Here is a 12295-nt window from a genome sequence, read left to right as displayed (position 1 = left end):
ACGGAGAGAAAGTATTACTCATAAGGCACATACAACATACAGGTATACAACCGGTGACGACAACAACGCCAAGATGGCAACGCAATGCCCAGCCAGCTCTGCTTCCTCTCTCGGGAGTTGACAGATCAGCCTTCCTTCAGCGTAATTGACCGTCCTCCGAGCTCGTGTCCATCATTCATAGGTCTAATACTTATGCTGCCGTGCTTAGGATAAACGCCGTATGTACATTCGAGAGTTGCCAAATTTCCTTCGATAAAATGTTCATTTTTGAGGAAAATTATGAATCTTTTCCTTGAAATTTTCGGGAACTTTTGGTGGAATTGCAAACAAAGTTATCTGAAAAACTGTAAGGAAAATATTCACAAGTTTACCAGGAAATTCGTGTTTTATCAAGGAAAATTAGGCAACGCTTGAAGGTTTATACGGCGGTTTTCCTCAGCACGACAGTATGGGAGGCTCACTTCCATTCATGTGCAAAAAATGGAGAAGTTGCACAAAAACATTTTAATGCTGAGCCTGAGAATACTCAATGAGCTGAGCTCGCAGTATTTTTCATAATTTTTTTCTGAGATTGGAAATTTTAGAAAACTTTAAAAGTGAGAAAATTTGCCGCCTTGTGGTGGCCTGACGGAATTTCCAATTTAAACACGTGTATTTCAGCAGATGAGGTTTCTCTGTCATATTCCCTCCCATAATTGTTCAATTTAGAAACCAAGAATAGCTCTCAGTTCTCTTAGCAGTTACGTCTCAAATATGAAATTTTCCAAATCTCGGACACCTGCAAATTCTCCATCGTGTGTGCCCCTCCTGGAAACCCGTTGATATTTTTCATCTACTTCAAAACATTTGAGAACTCATGATAACCCAAACGCTGCACAGTATCCTCCTTTCAATGTTGCCTGAAAATCTTGCTACCTTCTCATTCACGCGGTGTTGCTGCTAAATCGTCAGCAACTGAGTACTGTCATCACTAGGCAATATCGGAACGATTTTTCCCAATATTTCTGAAAATGTTGCAATGTTGTTTGCGGTCCATACTTAAATTCGATTCAATGAGTGAGAGTAATCTCCCGTGCTAAGGAAAAACGCCGTATTAACATTCGAGAGTTGCCAAATCTCTCCAGATAAAATGTTAAACTTTGAGGAAGGTTTTGAATATTCCCCCTTGCAATTTGCAGATAATTTAGATCTGATTGTGAACAAAATTATCTGAAAAATCGGAGGAAAAATATTCACAGATTCTCCGAAAAGTTAATGTTTTATCAAAGGAAATTTGGCACCGTCTGAAGGCTCATACGGCGTTTTTCCTTAGCACTGCAGTAATGAGTAATGAGAGTATTCCGGATGAGATACAACTTCCATAAGTGTCGTGTGTGAGAGTAGCCTATAGCGATCAAGTCATCCTATGATAAATAGTCATCCCATCGGATAGTTAATATAGTAATACACACCTTCATGAGAATGGTTTCGCTCGTCTCCCGTGCAGAAATCGTCGCTCCTCTGTCGCAAGTGCGTATCTCTACTATCACATAAGCCGCGGAAAGCATTGCTTTATATGTAAAACAGAGCTCACGTGGAAATCGAGGTACGCCTTTGCGTCAAAGAAACGACGAAATGTCCGTCGTAAAAATGAGAGTCGGCAGCGTGCCAGACCATTTGCCATAAATTCTAGCCTCTCGTCCGCTGAGTACAAATATCATAGATAAACACCTGATTTTAGTCACATCTACGGCAGTTCTGGCGAATTTTACATTCCGACCACACCGCCAGAATTCCTGCGCGGTAATACGTGATGCAAAAAGTGTAATTCCACGATGGTCATACCCGAAAGTATTTTTAGATTCTGTCATTTCTGTTGTTTATGGGTCGGAGATGTTGGTGGCTCAGCGTGGATCCAGAGTCGTGAATTTTTAGAAACTGTCATTCTAACATATTTTTATGAGCCATCTCATTGTTTTTCAGCCCCATCCCGAGCCGCACTAATGACACTATTTTTACTCCTATTTTCACAAATGTACACTTGCACTTATATTTACACGGTTTCTAATGACGGGGTTTTCTTTCGTCTCTTGTTTCAGAGCACCTCTAATCATGTACATGTCTGTTCATCTGCCGACGTCACCACACCCACACACAGGTATTACTCCCAACAACCCGGGCCAGGATCACTTCCAGACTACCAGACAGTCGACCCATACAGACTACTCGAAGACGACCTTAAAGATGTATACAGCGATATCAGAAAGGTGAGTCTACATTTGTTTAAAGTAATTTTTTTAAACATCCCCTTCGGTTTATGTAAGTGGTGTACGGAAATTAATGTTTCCCCGACCAATTCCAGGGGGAATTTCAGCCTTAAATGGACTATATTTTACAGCACAGAACTGCAATTTCTGGGTCAGTTCAGAAACGACGTATGTATCATCGTCTTCCCTATGCCGATACATGTTTTTACAGATGAGCTAGAATTTGCAGTTCCCAATTGCAGAATGAAGTCCAAATAGTCCTCTCTCAAGGGATATTTACCAAAATATTTATAGTGTGGTTGTTACAATACGACTAAAATTGTAAAAAATGTAAATCGTCTACTTGCCCTGCAAGAATATACACTTCTTGCAGCATAAGGTTTAACAGACAATTTCACCGTTTGTAACAGTGGCAAGGTGTTAATGATCGATATTCCCCCCATCTGAAGATGTGGTGATCGACTAATAAGGTGTTTGTTACGAACACCCCGTCCATCGATCCTTTTCTATAGGTTTAGATGGGAGGTCAATCGATGATATTGCCATGCACGCCACGCCACTGGTTTGCAACCGGCACAGAAAAGGTGTTAAAAAGAGGGACCTACACAATTCTCTTTTAAATTGTGAATTTGCTTGCTTGCGGAAGAACTGTCTCTGAAGAATGCTCTCTCCTACATTAAGGTGGACTCGTAGAAACTTGATTTGAATTAATTTTTTTCTCTCGGTAGGAATGAGTTCTTGCAGTTGAAATTGTGATTCCCAATTTCCTGGTCATGAGTCAATTTTGGAAATTTCCAGCATATCTACGTTGCTCTTCGTAACAGTAATACGCAACTTAGGACGAGCACTTCGTGGTACGTTTTGCGCTCAGGTCACCAGTTTCGCAAAGACGTCAAGGAATTGAATCGAAGAGGGACGATACAAACAATTGAGCTGAAGTTAGAGAGAGATTAATGGATTCGAGCTCTGAGCCTCTCTCCAGCCGCAAGCCATCCATGTACCTCCGAAGAGGAAAAAAGACACGAATTGCGAAAGGGGACTCGGGATACGCAAGGTTACCACACTGTTAATGAAGAGTTGACACAGTCCCAGGTGGCGCTCAAAACTACTTCTGGGCGAAACCGACGGTTTGTTGATGCTCTTTTGCTGTCGCAAACTCGCCCTTGAGATCCCGTAAGATGTTACCGTCTGTATACACTTGTAGGAGGGACTGGGAAAAAATTCCCGCGAATGGACCACTAGACAAGGTACGAATTTAAGCATTCTGATACATGTTTCTTAACCAGAATTTCACGTAGAGCACGATTCGCGCAACAAAAACTAACGACACAAACTCCAAACGAAGAAAGTAACGTTTTTATTTCACATTGGTTACGAGGAATTTGAACTGCCCGCTGACAAGAAACTCAAAGCTCTACGTGAGTCAAATCGCGCACTACAACGGTTTCAACAAGCTTTTCAATCGAGTAATGTTCATTTCCCACCATTTGTTGTTCAAACTATAAGCAATTTGCTGCAGCTGAGCCAATGCGTCAAGATTGAGGTTGCCAGATTTTTATATTGCAGGGACTGTCATGATAACGTCTAGCGCACGATGCGAATCACGCAGAGCATTGAGTTTTCATGAGCGGGTGGTTTGAATTAACGCATCAAGTATCATTAAATATCTTTGGAAGGAGTTAATTTCGGTAATTTTCGTTGTACGCGTCGTATTCTACGTGAAATTTTAGTGAAGAAACATGTACGTATCAATGCTGAAATTCGTGCCTTGTCTAGTGGTCCATTATTTGCATCCAACAGTTCCATACATATACACAAATCCAAACAAAATACGTAAGATGTATAAAGTTTAAGTGAGTTCCGGAAGATCGTGAGAGTAATTTTGGTTTAAATCAATATAAATTGTATTAGTGTCTTCCTCCAACGACTTGGAGCCTTCAAATGGTGTGAAACAGTTATATATTTTTAACTAAAAAACCCCAATTCCACCATCTAATCATTGATGACTGAAGTCTTTATTTACGAAAGCTGCTGCTGTTGCTGCATTACAATGCCTGCAATTATTATAGTTATTCATTAGCTTTACTTTTTAATCTACCAGTCAGGTACAATATTAAACATTTTTCCTCCCTAATATGCTCAATAGTGTCATTCTTGATGCGTCACATGAAAAATTCTAAAAAATGAAGGAGAAAGGAAGGGTCGTTAAAGTAGGGCTTTATCTCGAGCCGACTAACAACAGCGCGGTACTCCAGTGGCGTGGCGTGTTTTGCGATATATCGATTGTTATGCCATTTAAACGTATGGAAAAGGATCGATAATCAGGGTGTTCGCAGCGAACACCTTAACAATCGATTCTCTACTATAGGTTTAAATGGCAGAACAATCGATATATCGCAAAGCACGCCACGCCACTGCGGTACTCCTTGTCATTGGATCAAGAACTTTTGGCAGATCCGAATAATTGAACCGCAAGGCAAAGAAATGAATCAGTGGCGTGGCGTGAATTACGATATATCGATTGTTATGTCATTTAAACCTATGGAAAAGGATCGATAAATAGGGTGTTCGCAGCGAACACCTTAATAATCGATTCTTTATCATAGGTTTAAATGGCATAACAATCGATATATCGCAATTCACGCCACGCCACTGAGATGAATGAATCATTAATAACTGCGCGGTCATCGGCCAGCGGTAATGCATCGCAGTGTGCCCGTTTGCAAATCTGCAATTCGATTTTAATATCGCGCAGTGTTGCCGTTCCAAAAGTTGTCTCGTCGCATTTTTTTTTTTTTTTTTTTTAAATTTTAAATTTTAATTTTGCCAGATGCCTAGGGTAAAATCTCAATGAATGTTTACGAACGCACCGCGGCGTTGTTGACGTTGAGTAAAAGTGGAATTGACATTGAGTCGTAATGTGAATGGGAGAGCTGGCGCCATGTTCTGGTCAACGAGTTCCGATCCCGGTGTGCGCCGAGCTTCGGTCACTTTTTCGATACATGCTCGATCCAAAATGGCGGTGTGGAATACGTGGTGATTCCTTTCTTCTTTGTTTACATTATAGAAAAAACAACTCAATCGGCCCGAAACATTTATAAAGAAACAACTTAAAACGGGACTAAGGCCGCAAATAATAAACATAAAATAAAATAAAAAACCCGGGACGTCTCGCAGGGATCACACCCGCATTTTCAACCGGCAAAACAGGAAAATTATAAGAAAGACACTTTGAGACTCACCGTTGTTATTGTGAGACTGATACATTGTTTACATTGGATGGCCGGGTACCCGCGTGTATCGCGAACAATCGATCGTGTATCGAAAAAGTGACCCGGCGTGACGCAGGAGTCTCGGAATTCGGGACCTGGAAAATGCTTAAAAGTCGTGCCAGCTTCTAACTCGGAAATGCGTAACTCCGCAGGTTTAGTTTTTTTTCTCAATAATAATTCAACGTATGTGATTCAACGGGTGTAAAGTATGGCCGATGAAACAGCGGACCCGGGAGGTTTTAGAGGCAACAGAGATGGACTTCTGGCGTAGATCCGCTGGTATTTCCAGAAAGGATCGCGTCAGGAATGAGACGGTACGGGATATCATGGATGCCAAGCAGACCATCGTGCATGACATTATGACAAAACAACTCATCTGGTATGGTCATGTCCAGAGAATGGCAGGAGACAGGTTGCCGAAGAAGGTCCTTGACTGGGTTCCTCCTGGGAGAAGACGCAGAGGGCGCCCAATGAAAGGTTGGAGGGACGGGATTGAAGCAGAAATGTTAAGGTGCTCAATCCCCCAAGATTTGTGGTTTGAAAGAGAGCAGTGGAGGTTAGGAGTCGTAGAGCGCGAGGGAGTGCTGTAAAGCGACTTGTATGTATGTGTATAATTCAACGTAGTAAATGCCTCTGGGTTTATTTGGACATGAGCCATCGACGCAAGTCAAAATGGACGTATTTATGCTGAAAGAAAGTATGTGCATAGGGTTTGCGTGGAACATAGTTCCTTTTAGCATAAATTTGTCCAAATAATGAAGAGGTAAAACCGAAGAACAGCTCATAGGCGTGGGACGAGGACCTGCTACCACCAGTGGCGTGGCGTGAGTTGCGATGTATCGATTGTTATGCCATTTAAACCTTGGTAAATAATCGATTATTAAGGTGTTCGCTGCGAACACCCTGTTAATCGATCCTTTTCCATAGGTTTAAATGGCATGACAATCGATATATCGCAAATCACGCCACGCCACTGGCTACCACCCGTGACATCATCACGACGCGACGGTCCGCCAATTGTTCGTGAAAAGAGGCGTGAGTGATGGATGGCCTAAATTCCGATTCGCCCTAGATTAAGCTCAATCGCTCCAGAAGGATTACTCCTAATGAGACGCGAAAGGCCCAAGCACACGATCGCGAATACTCCCGTTCTGAAGAAAAACGTCGTATGAACCTTCAAACGTTGCCATATTTCTCCCAATAAAAATCGATTTTACGAGGAAAATCGTAGATCTTTCTCTTCAATTTTTATGGACGATTTTGTACGCAATTTAATCTAAAATATCCGAAAATTTCAATGAAAAATTTGCACAACTTGCCTCAAATACACATTTTTTATCGGGGGCTATTTGGCAACTTTTGAATGTTCACACGGCGTTCTTCCTCAGCAGTACAGAGTAGGCATGCAAAAGTGTTCCAAATCTAATCCCCAGCTTGCTCAACCGCACTCCTCACCACAAAGATAGCCCCCCGCACTTTGAGGATTGGGTAATCGCAACCCCGCCCTGCCATCCTTGCCGTGCGCAATGAAAGAGGCACGACCTATCAAATTCCGAATAGAGTACCTGTAGGACATGTCGGTAATTTTGAGGTTAGGTCATGGAGCTTTTAAGGCCCAAAAAGGCAGTCAACCTATGAACTCAAATTAACCAGAACGATTTATTATCACAATTGTTACGACCCGTCATTTATGAAGTACAAAGTTTGAATTTACTCATTCTTCGGTGCCAGAGTCCGTATAGCGTCAAAACCCCTCGAATGATGTGAATGCGATGTGAATGTAGCACCATAAAAGCGTATAACAATCCGCAAATACAGTAGAGATAGAGAAAATAGTAGATTCCGCTCCGTAGTACTGCCGTGCTAAGGAAGAATGCCGTACGAACATTCAAGAGTTGCCCAATTTACTTCGATAAAATGTTTATTTTTGAGGAAAGTTATGAATATTTTTCCTTTAAAATTTCAGAATCTTTAGGTGAAATTGCGAACAAAATTATCTGAAAAATTGGGAGGAAAATGTTCATAAGTTTATTAGAAAAATCGCATTTTATGGAAGGAAATTTGGCAACGCCTGAAGGTTCATACGACTTTTTCCTTAGCACGGCAGATAATGTGAGTCATTCTGTAAGGAGAATAGACTCCGCCCCGTATTCACATCACTTGGGGTTTTTGGGCAATGTATAGACTGGCACAGCATTTCACACCAAAATTTTTAGCAGTGTATTGATGACGAAAGTGTGGTTTGTCTCCTTAAGTTCGCAACCCTTCCGAAACTCTAAAATTTCACACTACGTTCGACATCGCTGCCGAAGTTTAAGTGGTGTGAATTGTCTTTACTCACCCGAGCATGAGAGCTGGAGATTTTAAGTCTTTGTCCGTTATTATCATCGCAAAAACGACCAGCGCTTTGTTCGCTGAGTGTTTCAGGGCAGGATGTGTTTGCTCTGTCGCAAATAGTCATCAATGACAGTCGCTAATTTTGAGGTTTCGTGCTTACGACCGTGAGATCATTTCGCAAACGCGCCAGGATGCCCGGTCCAGTGGCTGACGCAAAAAACGCCTTCAATTTTGCGAAGTATGCAAAAAACTTACCGAAGAGTTCGAATAGTTGTATCACAAACAACTATCATTTTGATCTCACTTGTTGAATTTGCTACAAGCATCTCATCTTTAGTAAGAAAACTCAATGTTTTGTATTTTATCCCCCCTCCCCCCCCCAAGTTTCCTTTTTTTTAAATTATGGAAAGAAAATTGTTATTCCTATCATAAATGTGTTATGCGGATAAAAACCTTTGCAAGGTGGTGAAATTCGTATTTTTCTTTTTACACTCAATTGATCATTTTTAATTTGAATATTTAATTCCGCATAACTTCATTTGATGATAATATTTTTGCCTGACTATGTATTTATCTTAAAACTTTGAGCCGTAAACAACGTTTCCCAAGTACGTCGAGTTTTAGAGGAATTGACCAAAGAACCGTTGAAATTCAAACCTAATCATCAGTTCCATTTGCGCTTCCCGTATACTTTATACCCATTTTTGCCGCAGTGGCGATCAGTGTTAATCTAATAAGAACGAAACATCTCGTTCGATAACCCCAAACTGGGAGAAATGTGAAAAGTACGTTTAATCTCTAATTATTCAAAGAGAGCGGACACACAGACTGAGTGAACTGATTCTTTGCTATTGTGTAAAACTGAGTAGATAAACAATTATTTTTTTAAAATGAGATCGCTAGCGTGTGTGTTCTTTAGAGACTTCGCTCGTGACAATCCTACATTCAAGTAGTGTGTTCTCGAGACCTCTTTGAAGACTTTAACGCCAGGATAGCAATATCGAACAGTATTCCAGTTTTCAATCCTTATGTCTATTTCTAGCCAAAGGAGCATCTGATCAGTCAGCTTTGGTTTTTCGCTCAATGCATCCTTTAATTTTCAGATAGTGTGCCCTCAGAATCTCAGTCACCTTTTTGCTTGTCCTGAAATCCAATTTTAACATATAATTATAATGCTCGTGATGAATTAGTGAACTGAACAGGGTAAAATTGGACCGCGCACAGCAGAAAGGAACCAAGCCACATTGGCTATTGCCTAATTTAACCGGGCACTTTAATTTTTTACTAAAGAACTTTCGTGCGGATTCCTTTGACAATGTTAAGGGAATTCCCTTCGCACTAAGCAGAGATTTCAATGAAATTTGCACAAAAATCCTCACAATCGTTTTGATGTAAAAAATTAAATCACCCAATTAAGTAAATATGTCAATAGCTGATGTGCTTGGTTCCTGTTTTTTTTTTTTTTTTTTTTTTTTTTTTTTTTTTTTTAACAAACAAACTCTCCCTTAATTGCGTACAATGAAATATGCATTAAAAGAAAGTAAAAGAATAAGGGGGAGGAGGGGGGGGGGGTTGAAAAAAATTAGCAATTTCAGTTAACATTGACCCAGTTACGAATGGCATCCTTTTTGATTTTTCAGTCGATCAGTGTAAATTGGGGTTAATAAGTTCATGAAGAGTTAATCCTCCGGACTTGCATCGTAAAATATTAAAAGAATGAAGCGTAGAACTTGAATCTAAATCTTCTTTACTACCATTCGCAGTGTTTCGATCCGGTTAAACATCTAGTATTATTCCTCAGTATAAAAAAGCTATGATATTCGACGTTTCAAGACGACGAAACATGGAACGAAAATGGGAGAAATTCGATAATGTGCAACAATCTGGTAACCCTGCGCCTCAATCGGAACAAGGTGTTCACCTCCCAAACTCTCGCCCTCTCCATCCTTGTTACGTTCGATTGTCTCCGAAAATAGAATTAAAAAGTAAATTCTAATTTATTGGTTCGTCTGATGAATTTATCGTGTACTCACAAACATTCTAACAACACCTTAGATTGAACAATTGGACTGAGTTAAGCAGAAAGGAACCAACCCACATTTTGAAAAAATTGAGCTAAGAGTGGGTTTTAACTCAACCACTGCTTTACTATCTATCGCCAAAAATTCAAAGTTTTTGTTGGAGCAAATTTTTCAGAAATTGAACTTGAAGTTTATCTTTTACATTGAGTCTTGTGCAGGAGCTAAACTTTAAGCCTCTTTTTCTCTGTTCGATCCCGATGTGGCTTGGTTCCTTTCTGTTTAACTCCGTCCAATTTCTCTATCCTTGTAGTAAAATATTGTGTTGAAATTTCATTTTTCACCACGTTATGGTATTCCTGTTTTCATCGCCTTAATACCGTCTTCTCGCTGGGACTACATTTTTGTAAAAAGGAACTACAAATTCTCGCTCAGTTTAGGAATATCGTGTGTAACAGTAGTGTCCTTTAGCATACAAACGTCTTCACGGATGAGCCATATACTGTAGTTCCTGAAGTAAAAATAAAGTCCAATTCATGATAATGGCTTCATTCACAGACGATTCTGTATTCAGAGCAGCGATTTTGTTAACCTCTCCCCTTAACTTTGCCAATTCCTACAACGTTACAGGGAGAAAAGTTAGGTTTTTTAAAAAATGTTTAGGAGTCGTGAACCTGGGTTTTTAATGGTTTGTGCATAATTGGTAGATCGTTAAGTAGAATTGTAGACGAATATGGTCAATCAAATTCGGCAACACCTAGAGTCGGCGCATGTTTGGCACCTTTCGTATAGCTCCCAGCGTGAGACAGAACTGCGGTTTTGAGAAACCTCTGACTTATGTCTCCTTTTTTCTTTCCGAATCACCAATTAAAAAAACCTAGCCGAACCACAAAATGCATCGGAAGAACAAGAACATCGGTCATCGATTTCAAAAATTCTTGTTCGCCCATGCGCCCCGCTTTTGCCTTGGAACCGGTTAATAAATATGCCAAGAATCGAACACCCTTGCCAAACCTATATTTTTCGAAAGTCATTCAATTTTTGGGGCTATTGTCTCCTTCATTGTGCACTTCTGATTACTGATGAAAAATAATTTTAGGGAATACGCCCCAAAGAGCCACCATCATATATCCTGTTGTATCCGTAAATAATGCTTGTATTGTTAGTTCTCGTTTGAGAAATGATTACTTGAAAATTTTGACCATCCAAAAGGAATGTAAGTGCAGGGAGGCCCTAGTAATTGAATTTTGGCCTCTCTTTTTCGACTTTATCAGGTGGGAGGCGTCATAACATCAGTCATATTTCATTTCAATAGATGATCATGAAAATCATGTACTGGAAAAAAAACATATTGGATCTAGAGTCCAGGCTCTTGAAAACATTGACAAGAAAAATGACTCTTGATTCAATCAGATTTAAGCTTAAATCAAAAGGAAATCCGCTCAAATTAAGAGGCTTGGTTCTTGATTTAAGCTTACATCTAATTGAAGCAAGAGTACTCTTTCTTGTCGATGTTTTTAAGAGTCTGGACTCTAGATCCATTGTGGTTTTTTTTCCAATGTGGAGGAAAATCCACTGTCTACTTCCTCGTACTATGTCTATTTGAAATGGAATCTAAGACATCCTAGAGCTCCCTTTTTTAATGATTCAATTGAAACATTCAATTTTGTTTTCAGGAACTACGGTGGAACACAAATCAAGAAGAACTACATACAATAGCAACATATTATTTCGATGGTCAGGGCAAAGCACTGAGGCCGATGGTCGCTATTCTAATGGCTCGAGCTATCAACTACCATATGAACAAAAGGTAAATTGCTCGTAATCATGTCTTGCATGTCTCATTAGTCGATCCGCATGAAAAATTTCAGATTTTTCAACGCTCCTACTCATCGAAGCCGTCGAACCATGGTTGTAACCAACAATCTTCCCATGAAGATGTCGTACGTATGTACAAACCCCCCAATCCCCTCCCTTATATAATTTCATAAGCTGAGATCGTACGTTGAATCTGTAATTTGTCAAAGGGAACGTGCTCAAAACGCTGGTATCTCTTCTTAGTCCAGGGTGGTTCAATTAGTTTGTTGCTAAAGAAGTTATAGTTCCAAATAATGTCCTAGGTGACGTCGACACATGGCGTCATCCTCGCCATTCGCACCTTTGAAGTATAATATTTGGATCATAGCTATTATTTTTATGGAAATTGTAAGTTTCAATCACGGAACGCGCGTTACTAACCGATTCAGTCAATCGCTCGAGCAGGTTTTGGCTGATCGCCGCCTTTTTTTGATCTAACAATGATTCCGGTCACGTCGTTAAGTATCATAACCTTGTTTTGTTCCAAAAGTAATCTCGGGACCCTGTGAAGTCAGATTTTCATTTTAATATTATGTGTGACAAACCGCCAACCCTTCCATTCAAG

General features: G+C 40.2%; 1 protein-coding gene across 3 annotated transcripts in view; it reads left to right on the top strand.

Annotated features, from left to right (window-relative positions):
- qless (decaprenyl diphosphate synthase subunit 1 qless) overlaps nt 1–12295 on the top strand; it is a 102858-nt gene that overhangs the window by 47742 nt on the left and 42821 nt on the right. For all 3 annotated transcript variants that reach the window (XM_019059421.2, XM_019059419.2, XM_019059418.2), the window contains exons 2-3: nt 2079–2246; nt 11550–11683. In XM_019059421.2, the coding sequence (XP_018914966.1) occupies nt 2079–2246; nt 11550–11683 (302 nt within the window). The remainder of the gene's footprint in view (nt 1–2078; nt 2247–11549; nt 11684–12295) is intronic.

The sequence above is a fragment of the Bemisia tabaci genome, chromosome 4 (assembly GCF_918797505.1).
Source record: "Bemisia tabaci chromosome 4, PGI_BMITA_v3".
Taxonomy (NCBI): Eukaryota; Metazoa; Arthropoda; class Insecta; order Hemiptera; family Aleyrodidae; genus Bemisia; species Bemisia tabaci.
This window is presented reverse-complemented; position numbering and strand designations above follow the sequence as displayed.